Source organism: Wyeomyia smithii, chromosome 1 (genome assembly GCF_029784165.1).
Source record: "Wyeomyia smithii strain HCP4-BCI-WySm-NY-G18 chromosome 1, ASM2978416v1, whole genome shotgun sequence".
NCBI classification, from domain to species: Eukaryota; Metazoa; Arthropoda; class Insecta; order Diptera; family Culicidae; genus Wyeomyia; species Wyeomyia smithii.
Window position 1 is genome coordinate 194,610,297 of NC_073694.1, and position 16,693 is coordinate 194,626,989.

The window sequence follows — 16,693 nt, forward strand, 5'->3', positions numbered from 1 at the left end:
ACACCCACCCTTCAAAACCACCCAGCCAAAAGCCGAACGTGAACTCTTGCGGACAATTGGCAGCAAAAATGTCCCTCCGGATTATTAGAAGCAGCACATAATACACCAGCAGCAGCCAGCAGTAGCAGCAAAAAAAAAACCAGAGAAAGAGCACTCACCGAATCTCATCTTGTTGTTTTTTTTTTTCTTTCTCTCCTTTCATAATTCCCCGGACCGCACGCGTCCTGCCAACGATGAAATTCCGGATCAACTCAACCCCGGGTGCCCCCGCAGGGACCTGTGCTACGAGGCATGGACTAATCTCCGATTATCGCCGATGTTTGGCTGTATCTGCCCGAACAACCACATGAAGCGCAGATGTGATAAAATATTTAGCGTTGTGAATCATAATCCCTGCGTTGGTAAGTGTTCTAAATGCTTGTACGTACAAACGTTCGTTGCTCTAATGCCAGTTCCATCCACTCCAGTCGACCGTATACCGTAGATAGATACATGTAGTGAGCGCAGGTTTTCCCCTTCCTCACGGAAATAAATATGAGCTTCCTGCAGCTAGAAATTTCAATGCACTGGACATTGGCTGTTTTTTTCTGTGTAGTCTCTGTGTTACGTGGTCAACTGGAATTGCCCACATTTTGTTCTACCATCCTAAAAAGAAGCTTCGTTCCTCTCGTGTGCGGTTTTACGTTCCGCTTGCCTCACCGCCGTCGGTTTTTCTCAAATCCATCCGGTCGATAGAAACCGAAGGGATTGGAAGATTTCGGGCAACTGACTGCAAAAATGAGCCGTACAAAGTTTCACCGGTGGCGGCTGTATTTCATTTCATCGCCATTCCACCCGCTTTATTAATCCATCGCCGGACGTACCTTTCTTTTGTTTTTGTTTTTTCCTACGTAGCTCGTACCTTCCTTCTCTACCATCGCTTTCGCGGGATCATAATTTTACTCTGCCGTTTGAGTTTTAAAGTTTTTCGCGTGAAATGCGAGCTGGAATAACAAAAAAAAAAATCCCGGCACCAGGTTCAACATTTGCGAAGTCGTAAAATTCGGGCAAACGAAAGGCATGTGAAAATGGCTCCGCAGGCCGTCCACGTGTCAGCGCAAGAATAAACCCTGCGAAATAAAGATTTTGAGTTTATTAACAAGGCCCTGCCCTGGTTTGGCTCTGGTTGGGTTTCCGGGAAAATGGAGCAAATCGGTTGTGCCGGAACGTGACGGTGAAACGCTAGCGTGGTTCATTGGTGTAGTGGCGTGACGAAGTTGTGCGGGATTTTATTTCGGATGTCAGGAACGATTTGGTTTGTAACTTGAACGTGGGAAATTACACTCGCTTATCGTGAAATCATAGAGAGCAAAAAAACTATATGATAACAGAGATCCATTGATGCTTCCTTCGCAATCGAAAGTTTGAACCACCGCAATATCAGTTTTAATTTGATATTCAACGAACGTATACTTCGAAATGGGTAGCCATCAGTTTGCCGTGATGAACCCAAACAGAGATATTACGTGTCCATTTTTTACACCAAACTCCAAGCAAGAGCAAAACGGCAAGCGTTGAACATTTATCTAAAATTTTACTGGTAAAGAAATTGGGCGCGAAACGCGATTTAGTTAATCACGGCCACCCGAAAGCTTAAGAAATAAAGAAACGAAGCAAAAGTTTCATCAGGCACATTTGATTAAATTTTATTCATTAATCTTAACAATTTAGTGGTCTGCACAAAAATACTCTGCAATGATTAATTTTTATTGATTAACATTAAATGTTGCCATATCGTGTCTAAAATGGATAATGTCTTACATTGCTCGTGAAAAATCGCGTACGCTAATGCTACATCCAAGCCAGTAAAGTTTTGTTTTTCTCCTAAATTCATATTTTGGGAAGTTAGTTTACAAATATTTCCACACTTCTCATTCAGTGCATCAGTGATCCTAGCCTTGACACTTTCCTCTAGCAATTACATTGAGCAATTTAGATTTCTTGTTCTTCCATTCACGTTCATTAACCTTTTTGGTCATTCCAAATTGCAGTTTGAGCTTTACCGCACTCTTTTCACAGTTTATGACTATAATTAAACCTGTTGGAAGCTCACCTCAAGCACTCCATCTTACTGATGATAAACGCAGAGCTTGGAAACTCTCATTCAATCTCCAGTATATGCCTGAACTGACACAAATGATCTCAATTGTCCTTACCCGTATTTAACGTTTCACTGAATTGACTTGTGTTATTTTAGCTACATCCATACAATCGCCAGGGAAGAGATATAGGAATGCTAGTTCAATATCTACTTAAGAATCAATCGCAAACCTGTTCGAATCTGCCCTTTTTTTCATAGGTTGGTCTATTGGTTAATTCGTCAATCAGCAGCAGGTGATCTCCCAAATCGAGATGTCCATCACGTTGAGATCGGACGAGTTTGGAGGCAACTCATCCTTGGTGACGACAGAGGGATAGTAGGGCTTGCACCAGTCTCGAACAGTCTTCTTTGTGTGAACCGAAGCAGTTTTTATTGTTATTCGTTACTCGCAAACCGACTTTGCATTTTTGTAGCAATAATTACGGCGCATCCTGTATGTTTAAGTCAATAACTTTTATCCAACACTAATACAATAACGTATTAGTAAAGAGGGTGGGAAAAATTTGGCTTTATCAGTCTTTTATGAAGGTCTTTACGATAAACCGGTATTAATTACCCGACGTTTCGGCCGTTTTTGGTGGCCTTTTTCAAGGAAAGCTGTATTAGTGAAAATGTTCAGATGCATAGTACAATACAAAGTCATGCATTATTCATTCACTTTAATTATGCCGTATTCGTCCGGATGGTTGTTTTTCGACAGTAGTATGTTCTGTTTGCTGTGATTTAGTCTAGTGCTCAGGGACGATATATATTTGGGATGGTTCATTATCCCACTGAATCACTGAAGTGATTTAAGCGAAATTGAAAGACCGGCGAAACTTTAGAAATTATCGTGGCATCACTAGCCTTTCCGCTGGGTTTAAACATTACGAGATCATAGTAAGCGGTTATATGCTTCCCCACATTAAGGGATCGTCCAGGAACAACCACTTCGTCGTGCATTTCACAAATGGAACAGAAAGCTCAAATAGATGCGAATCACACCGACCTCAAAGCAGATTCCGATCGCTTGGACCATTAAATACTTTTGAGTAAAATCTCGCGCTTAGGTACCTCCCACCAGTTAGTTGCATGGCCGAGCTCGTATTAACGAGGAAGAAATCTACACGTAAAACTTGGTTCTAGTATTTCATCACAATTTGCCAACAAGTCAGGAGTTCCTCAAGGAAGCAATATGGGGCCTTTGTTATTTGCACTTTTTTTCAATGACGTGACACTGCTGCTAGACAGCAATGGCTGCACACTGGTGTATGCAGATGATTCAAAGTTGATTCTGGACGTTCGAACTATCGAAAACTGCCATCGTCTACAAAATTTCGTTGAATGTGTTAACTAGCTGGTGTCGGAAGAACTGGCTCGTGGTTAGTATTAACAAATGCGAATTTAGAACCTTCCAACGTATTTCAAAACCGGTCATCTTTGACTATCGCATCGACGGATTGGAACTGATGGGGGTTGATCGTGTTAGGGGGGGGGGATTGATAATTTCAAAAGTTACACACCAGCTTGGTTTCATATCAACAATCGCCCGTGATTTCAATGATCCACACTACACTTTACTGTTGACTAGCACGCCCACTAATCGAGAACTGCATTCTGGTTTGGTCTCCTCGCCACGTAACTTGGAACTGGCGGCTTGAGCGTATCCAAAAACGATTCGTCCTTATTTCCCCTGGCGTAATCATGCTAGCTTACCTCCGTATTTAGATCGCTGCCGCTTAATCGGGAATAATGAATAAACTTAAGCCGGACTTGACGGACACGGTTCACCATCGAACAAATATTGATGGCATCAATACCGTTTATGCTGGACAGTGGCTTAAAGCCACTTTTATGTAGCAACAAAAAAAGTTTATGCTGGGATCTTGCACACCCTGAAAAACAATACAACACTGATAACCACAGGTTTTTGCCCTAGAGCTCAAACTGAAAGAAATATTAAAGATTATGGCTTTTTAACCATTCCTGTAAATTTTGGTGCCCCTAGCCATTTCAAAGACGCGTCAAAAGCTCCCACCTACTCCTACGCGAATGTTAACCGTGCGCCTCCTTTGGGATTCCGCGTAGACGCTTGCACAACACGCTTGTGATCTTGATCACTAATAGAATACTCATTCTGACCGCATTTCTCCTTCCATTCGATGCTCGTCTCGATGTGCCAATGAGAGCGTTAACGACTTTTTACATGACGTTGCTTTTTTGGTAACGATATTATTCCAATTTTCGAAAAACTGACAGCGATCAAATTACAGTGTAAATATTACACTCCAATCTACTTCTACCCAAACTTTAAAGATAAAATATCCAATGGGTAATTTTCTACGGCGTTTTTTCGTGATGCAAAATGATGTAAGACACCCTTTCACTAACGTTTGCGGTAAAAATAGACTTTTCTCGAATGGTGGTAAAAAAATTACTAAGACAGATAACTTAATTTGATGAATCTCCCATAGAAGGTAATTATGTAAGCTTACTTGCAAAAAAATTCAGCGCCCTTGCGAGCAGCCTTCCGACAGTTAACCGGAACATTCAGCACGACAGACGAAACATGCGTTCAGACATGTTTTTGAGTTCTTTCTTCGTTTTATTTATTATTTCCTACTCAGTTTTCGCGACAAAACTGTTGGAGTGGACTTTACGCTCATGGTTTGCCCTGCAATCCTCGATGAGAACTTTGGACGAGTTCGCCAACTTGCGTACCACATCGATCACGATCACTTCGAGTAATGGGCCGACGCCAGATCCGGTCAAAAAACTGCGTCTTCGATCTTAAGGTTTTCTTGATGAACGACGCAACTTCCGGCAGGCATTTCGTACCGTAAGTTTTCCCGTTCACGGCCATTCTAAAATGAAAGAAGCGCGGCTTTTACATCCCCTTCTCGCTGATTGTCAACCACAGTAGCACCTTCTTAGGGAATTGAGTGTGTGAAATGAACTCCACCTTGGTGCTCACTTCCATTGTGAGGGAAGTAAAATACGAAGTGCCCTGCCAGTCGTTGCCATCCAGGGTGAGACAGATCTCGTTGTCTATTACTACCGCCACGTCGCGTTTGCGGGAGAATCGTCTTGATCATCTCATTCAGGCGCTGTTGCTGCGTCATTGACTGCCGCTCTAAGACCAGTGGACGGGACTGCCGCTTCATGACATGCATGTCTTTTTTCACCTGTTTGGCCGGTTGCACCGATCTTCTGTTCAAGCGCACGCAGCGATATAGACACTTTTCCCTCGGTCTTCCTCTTTAGCATCCTCTGTAGCTTCTTTTCGCTCAGGGTCAGGGTCTGCCGTTCGAAACCGAAATTGTTTTCGATGCACTGGTTGTTATCTCAGTGCCATGATGTTGTAGATGCCGAAACGGACGTAACCGGTGTCTCGGACAACGAGCACACTTCTGAACGGAGTAGCTTCACTGTTTTCGCCATCACGGTTAGAGTTTGGTTGATAGAGTTGTCATTTTTTTTCTGCTATGATTGATGCTGCATGAATAGTTTCGTCAGTGGGTGTGAAGGTATACACATGAAAAATCGGCAATTCCATTTTTCCATTTTTTCACCGTAAACATTACTCTACAGGACTGCCGTTGGAAAACAACCATCCAGACAAATACGACATAAGTGCAATTCCATTAAATACAGGCGACCATTACGTTTCTATGGACAAAAAGTCCTAGTTTGTGGTATTGGTTCATTTTTTTAAAACTCGACTTATTTTTGGGCAGCTATGGAAAAATGTTATACCGGGAAGGTATTGATGATTTAACATATTTTTAGAGCCAAAACCGTTTATTGATTGTTATGACGTCGTTGGCAAAGTTGTAAATAATAAATTTGTCTTTTCGAAATAAAAAACACACTAAAAACTTTTTTTTTTTTTGAAAAAAAAGTTGAGAGAAATTAAAAAAAGAAAAAAAAGGAACTACCTTAAAAGGCAAATTTTTTAATATATCTTTTATTTATGGAAACTACATAGGGTTACCTAAATTTTTCTTTCACAGGGTAACTTATATCTTAACTAATAATTTTTGAATGACTATTGCATACCTGTGTATTGAACTATGCCCCCAAACATTTTTACTATCAAATCCCTTGAAAAACGTCGTGTAATTCACACAGATTGTAGTAAAAGATTTTTTAAATGGACTGAGAAGTCCAATATATCAAACCCCCCAATAAAATAACTCCCTGCAAATAATAATGTGAGGGCCATGAAAAGATTCAAAACAGTCTGAAGTCGATTTCAGGCCTCTGGGCACAAAGATATTCAGGAGGTTGAACAAGCTGTAGTTGATGTTCCTGCTGATATTATTAATTTAGACTCGTTCGAGATTACGCAATCGATGATTACTGCTGCGACCAATAAGCTCAAAAATTCTTTTTCTTCTGGACCTGATGGGATTCCAGCCGTTGTGTTCCGTCGATGTATTGCCGCATTAGTTTCCCTACTCTGCCTAATTTTTAATTGCTCATTCGCACAGCGTAAATTCCCGAAAATATGGAAACAACCATTTCTGGTTCCAGTGTTCAAAAGTGGACATAAAAGTAATATCCGTAACTACCGTGGAATTACAAATCTCTCGGCAGCATCGAAATTATGTGAAATTATCGTCAATCGATGTCTTCTAGCTGGAATGGAGTGTTATATCTCTACAGACCAGTATGGTTTTATGCCTGGACGATCGGTTACCACGAATTTATTGGGATTTACGCATATCTGTTTTACACAACTGGAAGCAAAATGCCAAGTGAACGTGGTTTATACGGATTTGAAAGCCGCATTTGGCAGAATTGACCATCGTACACTATTGCGCAAAATTAATCTGCTTAGTGCCTCTGACAGCTTAGTTGCATGGCTTAGTTCATACCTGTGTGATCGATCACTTCGGGTAAAATTGGGAGCGTGCATCTCAACTCCGTTCGTTAACTTGAGTGGTGTACCTCAAGGAAGTAACTTGGGACCGCTTTTTTTACAATATTTTTGAACGATGTTAGTATTTTGCTCGGTGATGGATGCAAGCTGATATATGCGGATGACCTAAAACTATATTTCGCCGTGAAGTGCATAGAAGATTGTCACCGTTTGCAGCAGTTACTGGATATGGTTGTAGAATGGTGCCATCGTAATAAGCTGATTGTCAGCATCCCTAAATGCTCTGTAATAACAATTCATCGGAACTCGCAGCCTATAATGTTCAACTACCACATCGATGGAGTCGTGCTCAACAGAGTTGAAGAGATGATTGACTTGGGTGTGACAATGGATAAGAAACTTTCTTTTGCTAGTCATCGATCGGCCGTCATTGCTAAGGCTAATCGTCAGCTGGGGTTTATAACCAAAATAGCCAAAGATTTTAATTATCCGTATTGCTTGAAAGCTCTGTATTTCTCTTTTGTGCGACCTATCTTAGAGAATGCTTCACTAGTTTGGCTTCCACATCAACAGACCTGGAGTTTACGAATTGAAAGAGTGCAAAAGAGATTTGTCCGAATTGCTTTGAGAAATCTTCCTTGGCGTGACCCACAGAATTGGCCTCCATACGGTGATCGGTGCAAGCTAATCAATCTTGACACCCTAGCTCGACGACGGAAGATTCAGCAGGCAACAGACTGTAGACTGTCCCAAACTACTATCTTTACTTGATTTTCGTGTTCCATCGCGTGCTTTAAGGACTTCTACTCTTCTCAAACATGGTTTCATTGCACAGCGTTTGGATTCAATGCCCCTATGTCTTCGATGATACGTGCATTTACTTCTGCTGAAAATTTATTCGAATTTGGTGAGCGTTCCAGTTGTTTCTCCAGTCGAGTAGCAAAATCTACTTGTTTTACATTATGACGTTGACGATAGTGATATATTCATATTCATTAAGACTTTTTGTTAGATGGATAAATAAATAAATAAATAAATAAATAAATAAATAAATAAATATCGAATACGGAAAGATTCTCATATGGCGGTATACGGTAATTTTTGGAAACCGGAATTCACCATCTAGGACTTCGAAATGGCATTTAGAGTTGTTTTCCCGTCTCTGAGTATTATTTTGATTTCGGAAATGGGGTACTCATATTTGGTAGCAGTGGAGCATTTTTGGATGTTTCCTAGAAACCGTAAGTCGCCATTGTGGATTTTAAAATGGCGTCTGGAGTTGATTCCCGATCTCTAGTCATCATTGTGATCTCGGTAACACCCACATTGGTTAGTAGTCGGAAATTTTGGGTTGTTTTCCAGACACAGGAAATAGCCATCTTGGGAATCTAAATAGCGTCTTAAGTTGATTTCCAGCGTCATTTTTAGTTTGTCATTGTAGATTTCAAAATGGCGTATAAAGTCTGTTTCCGGACGATGTGCATCATTTTGGTTTCAAAAATATCCAGATTAAGTGGTATTTTACTATTCTGCAGTTTCCTTCTTCGTTGCAACCCTCCCCCCTTCACTCTTCCACCATATCCTACCAAAATTGGAACGGATTGACAGCAATCATCATGAACAGATTTCTTGTACTCTAATATCCTCATTTTCCAAATTTGATTCCATTTGTTTGATTAGTTTTAGAATTATGTAGAAATTCCTCCTTATCGTAAAAGAAAGGAGTAGCAAACCACAACAAAAACATTTCTTGCCCCCTGAATCCTCCTCAAATAAAATTTGGTTCCATTTGCTTGATTAGTCCTCGAGTTATGCAGAAATTTGTGTTACATTCCCTTCCAAAGAGGGAGGGGTCCCGGATTTTCACCTAAATATATCATTTTTATATTCATAAAACCTTTCCCATGCCAAATTTAGGTCCATTTGCATAATTATTTCTAGAGTTTTGCAGCATTTTTTGTTTCATTTGTATGGGAATCCTGCCTTCCAAATCAGGAGGGGTCTTAAACTAGCATAAAAACTTTTCTGAGCCCCAAAAACCGGCACATACAGTCAGGGTTTTTTACCCGGTGTTTTTTACGCGGATTTTTTAATTAACGCTGATTTAGAACCAAAACCGTATCCCCCGCGTAAAAAACCTGCCTGTACAAGTTTTGACGATGAGCCACTGATCCATTCTTTAGTTAAATCGTGACATACGGACTGAGGCTTATTTTTATTTATTGAGGTATTTCATCATTCATTTACTAATCATCTTATTTTTATTACTATCTATTCATTCGGATACTCGTTTATTATTTCTTTCATGCAATAATTTATTTATTAACCTTTTCATATTCTTCTTTACATTTTTTTTTACAAATTTATCATTGAAAGTACATAGGGTAAGGAAAAGTATTTTCGGCAGTGAATAAAATGGAATCTCAGGGACTAAGAAGAAGCTACGAAGCTATTTTTTGCATGATGCTCCTTCTCATCTCAATGTACCATACTGTGAAAAATTAGTTTCGTGGGTTGTTCCTAACCCCTGAGATCCTATTTTATTCACTGCCGAAAATACCCTTTCTCACCCTATAGTTTGTATTTGAGATCCTATTTTATTCACTGCCGAAAATACCCTTTCTCACCCTATAGTTTGTATTAAGTCAAAAACACCACAATATTTATGAATTTATTTTATTTTTTACGACTCATGGTGAAAACAATTATTATTTGATTTCATCAACGTATTTATTTGTTAGTTCATTTATTTGTCAATCCAATTATTTATTTTTATTTTATAACTCTCCAATGAATTCCTATGAATATTGTTGCCCTTAACAACCCCTAGTTTTTTCAGAGACCCAAATGAGTAAATGAAACTTTAAAGCGACAAACCCAGTGAGCAATTACTATGCGACACTTTAACGTAAGTTGACGCGTTTCGACAATGGCTCGGAACACCAAAATTCATAGTAATGGTTAGAAAGCTAGAATCTTTCTGGGGCAACTATTTTCAGCTTCAGGGCAACTTTTTTCGCTTTTGTAATATTGGTCGACAAAAGCGAAAAAAGTTTCATTTTTATTTTCCTTTTCAAATATTCATTTGTTAGATATAATTAGAACGGACGAAATTATTTCATCAAATTACTAAAATAGAGTCGATATTTAGTCAACCAAAATTCACAGGGATGGTTGAAAGGCATATTTCTCCAGTTTGAGCTCCAGAGCAAACATTTTCTGTAGACCAGTTTACACTGGGTTAGGAATAATATCTGGCGAAACAAAACTATTATCACTCTGGTTTATCCAATCGGTTTCCGATCTTCTACATTTTTTTTGTATTGCTAGAACAATAGTTTGATTACTAGAACTCATTCCAGGTGCTGTGTAATATACTTAGTATTTTTAAAAAGTTTATAGAAGTTTTTTTAGTAGTTTTAAAATACAAGTTTTCGTTTTTCTGACACAATTTCAGTTATCGATTGGCCTACATGCTTTTAAAAAGTGATTCAAAGCTTTGTTGGCAGAAAAATAAACTAAATCAATAACAGTAATATAATATTTATAACTTCAAAGGTCCTCATAAAATTAGCTCTGTTTTTGTCTCAGTTTAACGAATTTGTTGAAATCCACTAGTCCGAATAGAATTGATTCCAAATGCCAAAACAAGTTTCCACGCGCCTAATAAACCAAATTTGGTTTCCAATGGTCAATAAATCAGTGAACCTCCTTCGTCCACTATCCCAAGTACACATAACTTCTATTTCGAAAAAACTTTTTACTACTTCACTAAGTACAGCCCAACGGAACTTACTATTTCTACTGTTCAGTCCTCAACTTACGCTCGAAAGTAGCGCCAGCGCTAGACGATTGGCAAGCTTCGCCCATCTCCGGTTGTGGATTTTCCGGCCAAAGCAAGAACGGCGAACACATTGACTTTTCCTCTTACTTTGTTTCACGAAACTCTCGCTAACCAAAACCCGGGCTGTGGTTGCTGACAGTTTAGAAGAAAGAAGAAAAAAATGACTCCCAATGCCACGTGTACACAGGGAGGCCACTTGCAACGGGAAGCAGTCTACCACGATTTTCTTTTCGGTTTCATTTTTCATCTTTAGCTTCGCTCTGTCAGCTGTAGTTTGCTAGCTAGCTAGCGCAAAGTTGCACTGATCCGCTACCCTCGCTCGGCACTCCGGTTTCCGGTTTGCCATTCACCGTACCCATACAGAACTACGCGGTTCGCGTACTTTAAAACTGCTCCGGATGAAGAGCGATTGCCATGTTATACCGAAAAAGCCACATTTCAACATATTTATGCCTTGCATTCAGTTCACGGGGTTCAGCCCCCAGCACTGGCAGTCAGCGTCCATTATGTTCTTGGATGCATTTGGATGTTTTTTCGCTCTCTCTCTCTCTCTCTCTCTCTCTCTCTCTCTCATACACTCACATACAATGGGAGTGCACCTCTGTGGAGTGGGACATCAGCCCGAAATAGCGGTACAAAAGTTGAATAATAAATCTCATTCGTTCTGTTTAGTGTCCCGTATGTTGTTCCGTACGGCCATGAGCAAGCGTATTCGTGTTGTGTGAGGTTATTCGGTGTGTTGGTGTGTGTGCGCGAGCGCGATATTACAGCATTACGTGATTGTAAATCTAACTTGAAGGATATCATTCGGGAGGTATTTTTGTGCTGTTGTTCTTTTTTGTTCCCCCACTAGAAGTTTTCGGTCGACGCGAGAAACTGGTGGAAAAGAACGAAATTGGAATCTGTTTGTTTTTGTACCTACATGAAAGATAAACAAGAGTGTTGCGTTCGCTTTGCTGGTGCTGGGGTGTTTTGGTTCGGATTTGTACATTGACGACGACGACGACGACGAAAAAAATAGCAACAATAACACGATGACGATGACATTTAGCCGTGAATCAGATACGTTTTTTTATGCCCCAAGACAAGATTTTATCTCTCTCAGTTTATAAGCGGTGAAATTTATCTAGTAACGAGTTTTTGGATGTTAGCAGTGTAATGGTAGTACTGTATAACCACGCGTCTCCCTCGGGTTGGTTTTTAGTGGGGACGCATGGTATCTCTGGACGAGATATTTGTATTGAATCTGAAAAATTCACGATTAGGCGAATCCAAAACTGCAGCACCATTGCTGCAATGTCACAAACTGTTCAAGCTATGACTAAGTAAAGCGAAAATCAAGCATTGCCCCGAAAAGTGCTTGCACTATCATCTGAATCATTCAAAACCAGCAAATCTTCATTGTTTCGTGCGGCCTACCAGGCAGAGGCGTTTTGGCCTTTTCTTTCCCACGATTTTTCGCAACGCGACAGCAGCTCAAGAGCCGGATACAAAAGAAAAGAATCCGCCCTCGGAGACTTTCCGCCTTGTCCCGGCGCTAGTATTGTCATTTCTTTGACTTTACTTTTCCGTTTGTTCTGCCACAGGCGCGAAGTAAAGAAAAAATAACAACGGAGCGCGGCCGACAGCGAAACGATACCAGAGCGAGCGAAGATTGACATCTATGGGAGCGAGTTTTTCACGCCCCCGAGGCACGGCACTGCAGCTTGCTGCCCTCATCATCCGGCATCGCACTAGCACCATGCGGAAGGAAAGGGACACAATAAAATTGCTTCCAGCTTTTTAATCGTCCCTCTCCCTGTCCCTTTGAACCGATTCTACTACCACCAGCCATCGCCCCGGTTCTTTTCAGGGATATTTAATAACACAATATTTTCATCTTTTTATTGCACTTTGGACTTTCGTCGTCTTGTTGCCCTTTCGGACTATCAACACGGACCACTTTCGACTGAGTGGGAAGTGTCGTTTGCGAAATTGCTACATCCGAAAGCAACGGAACAGCAGCAGCTATTCATTTGTCTCCGCTTTCAATTGTGTAGTACGTACTTGTTCTGCCAGCCGTTTGTTGTGTCTCGTACTCACACCCCCGTCCGCTTTGTCTCATCTTTTCCCGGTGGGTAATACGATCCGAGGCTTCCTGCAAACAATACAATGACGACGGCCAAGTGGGTCATACGGAATTCTGCACAATTGCAGAAGACGGCTGCCAGCACCGCTGTCGGAGCGGAGTGATGATTCTGCACGTAGGTCGCAGCAGTGCCCAGTCCCAGGGTTCGTGACGAAGACGAGATGAAATTGGAGCTAGCAACGAGACTGCAAATGGCATTGCGATAGCTGGACGTGAGCCTTTCCCCCTTCACTAGAGGTGTCTTCGAAGTAGCCACATCATCGTCGTCGTCGTTTTCTGTCGTGTTCGATGATTTGGGATTGTGGTGTCTTAAAATGTAATTCCCCCTGTGTTTTGCCAGACACCTGGCCGTCAGGAGCTCAACCGTGCTAAAATAATAACACATACACGACTAAGCCCCATTTGAATCATGGATTAACACTACTTGAAACCGCAAAATTTATTACGTTGTAAAAGCAGCTATGAATATATGCGTTAAATTTTTTTAAGTGCGGTCATCAAGTGGATTTCACTTTGTTTAAAAGCGAAAAAAAGCTTAGTTTTTTTCTAAATCAACGAGCATAGAATAATCTGAACCCACTCGGAATTACCTGGCTGTTAGTGCACATTATTCAGTTCAGTAATGGTTCAATAAAATTCGAATGATTCTGCCAAGGGCTGTTAGTGAGGACAACCCATTACAGAAAGCAGAGGAGAGGTGAAATAAAAAATAACTCAAATTGAAAATCTAATGTAAACACTATTATTAGCCTTTAAGCTTTTATTCGAACTCATAACGCTACTAATGACGCACCAAATGATTGCTTTTCACTACGATAAAAGCATACTACTATTGAACCAGTAAAAACGGCTTTCACATATTTCAGCTTGACATGCCTTTTCTGGTTTTTCTGTTCCTCCCACAACAGCCGCCAGGTCACGCCATAGTCTCCAGACAGATAGACAGAGCCAAGACAGATCCTAACTAGATCCCGTGTCCAAGTGGACAACAGCGGAACCACATCCTCACACTGACTGTCGCAGCCACACGAGTAACGTTGTTTCGTACACATGCATGATGTAACGAAGCAGGAAGGATTCCCGCAAAGGGTCGCTCGCCCTCTTGTAGCCTATCTGTGATGATGATGATGATGATGATGGTGACTGCGGTGCATTGTCACCTCTCCGTCCGGACATGGCAGGGTCGTCGAGACTCACATTATCAAGATCCGAAGAACATCTTAGAACGGAGAATCTGGTATTGTGTTATTGCAGCTCTCTAGTCATGTTGTCGGTTCCCATGCAGCCGAGCAAAACAATGCGCAAGGATGACGAGTGTGAAGTGTTTGTGTACGGTTTGTTAAAAGGCTGATGACACGTGTGCGTGTCTGTGTACGGAGGCGAACATGTATCCGCCATTGGGTCGTTTTACAATGTAGCTATGATGATGTAAGCCTGTAAAGACGGGCCCCGGACAGGCGAGGTCAGAGGTGCGGTTTTATAATTACGGTCCTCCGTAGATGTTCCGTGTTGTATTAATTATGAGTCTGGAAAAACTGTTTCCTCCTAAACGGGCTAAGGACAATTGAAAAATTGCTTCATCATCAAGTGTGGAAATTAATTGGGTTCAACGGTCGGCTGCTTCACAATAAGATGGATGAGCTTGAACTAAATACTCTCTGCAACTATTTTTTTACAATCAAACTTGTAATGAATGAGTTTCAATTTTTCTCTAAAGTAATACATACATTGTTGAACCAGACACAACTCTTAACATCACTCTCGACACTCTGGTTTGGTAATTTCGTCGTCGTTGTCGCCTAGTACAAAAGACTAGAAAATTCGAAGTGCAATTCACAACAATCTCCCAACACCCTGAGTAAACTTGCAGTACAGCAACAAAAGAGCATGGTGCCTCATTTATTTAATTTAACATTAGAGACATCTTCAAAGAACGCTTTTCAGCAGCACACACACACTTAGACTAGACGATGAAGCCAGAGACACTTTGAATTGGGGAACAAAACAGTTGATTACTAGCTAACTTTGTTAGCAATTAACTTCTGAGGCCATTCCACTACTCCAGTAATGATGCTTCAAAAGCCACACTGGTTAAGTTTCTCACATAAAGCAATGCACAATGTAAGGTGAAAGTCTGTGCAGTAACAGCCATTCAACGGTAGCTATCTGTTTGAAGTCACCTGTAATGAATACAGAAGAATTCTGCCATCATCGTGAAATAATTCTATTTTCTATGAAGCGTGTCGTTTTATATCACGAGAAGTAAAGAAAATTAGAGCGAAAAACAAACAGTAAAAAGAGCGTAAGCAGAAAAAAATAGGATGTGCAGAGTGGAAATTAAAGCGAATAATCAAAAACAAAAAGTAATATGTAAAACGCAAAAAGGACAAAATAGGAAATTAAAGTGAATACTAACAATAATAAAATGAGCAATGAAATGATAAAAACTAGAAAAATTCGAAAGCAGAAGCAGAGTATAAAAAATCAAACGGGAAAACTAATTCAAAATCACTAAACTGTGGAATGAGATGAATTATAGATGAAAAGCTAAAATAAAACGGCGATGGGAACAACAATAAAGTGAAAAGTTGGAAACGAAAATTAACAGTTCACAGTGAAAAAGGAAAGGCAACACTCTGAAAATAAAAAGTGGAGGTGAAACCATTCTCTCAAGGTGAGATAAAACAGATAAAAAACTGAAGAGAAAGAAATACAATATAAGGTTTCGTGAGGAAAAAGCGAAAAGTAAAAATATAAGAGAATGGAAATTATTCAGTGAACCATAAGATATGAAAAATCTATGGGAAAAACAAGAAAGAAAAAAAAACAAACTGAAAGGTGACCAGCGAAAAGTCAATAGTAACAGGGAGCAAGCTAAAAGTAAAAGGAAAAAAGTTGAACACAAAACGTAAAAACGGAAAGAAGGGAAAAATACATACTGAAAAATAAAAGTTAAATATATACACTAAAAATGTTTTATTTAGGAACAAGAAGAATAGTCTCAAATAAAAAAAGTAACGTGCAAAAAATAAAAAGTCAAAAGTAGGAAACAATGCATAGAAAATAAAAAGTAAAAAGCAACAGTTATTAAAGCCTTTCACTATAAACATTAATTTGAACGGAGAAAGTTAGCAGAAAAAGAAAATTTTGAAAGCAAACTTGAAAATACCAGTAGTAAACTTTAATTAAAAGTAATCGTGAAAATTGAAACAGAAATAAAAAAAAATTGAGATACAAATAGTAGTAAGAGGTATGCAGTAAGTATTTAAATTGTGAACGTAAAACCTAAATAAACATAAACTAAATCCAAAAAAAAATGCCTGAAACCAAAAAAGGAATAAGCAGAAAAACAAACCGAGTACAGTCAGTAGGTGATAAATTAGTAGTATGAAGAGCAATTCCACAAAAAATAGGCAACCAATTTTATCGACCATTTTTGATTTAGCTGAAACTTTGCATAGACGGTTCTACAGGCAAAAGATGCCATTTGGTGCTATTGGTTTAATTTTTTGGAACACGATTCATTTTTGAGAAGCTATTGAAAAATGCTATTTTGGAAAGGTATTAATGATTACAAATATGTTTAGAACCAAAACGGTTTGTTTGATCGGTGTGACGTCTTTGACAAAATTGAAGGTAGTAATTTTGTCTTTTCGAAAATATATGCATCCCAAAAAAAATTACATATTTATTTGGATCATAAAAATCATAACTTTT

At 39.8% G+C, this 16,693-nt stretch overlaps 1 protein-coding gene across 9 annotated transcripts in view; it reads left to right on the plus strand.

Annotated features, from left to right (window-relative positions):
• LOC129718325 (uncharacterized) overlaps positions 1-16,693 on the plus strand; it is a 530,334-nt gene that overhangs the window by 424,558 nt on the left and 89,083 nt on the right. For all 9 annotated transcript variants that reach the window (XM_055668998.1, XM_055668992.1, XM_055668993.1 and 6 more), the window contains one exon: positions 274-401. In XM_055668998.1, coding sequence (XP_055524973.1) covers positions 274-401 — 128 coding nt within the window. The remainder of the gene's footprint in view (positions 1-273; positions 402-16,693) is intronic.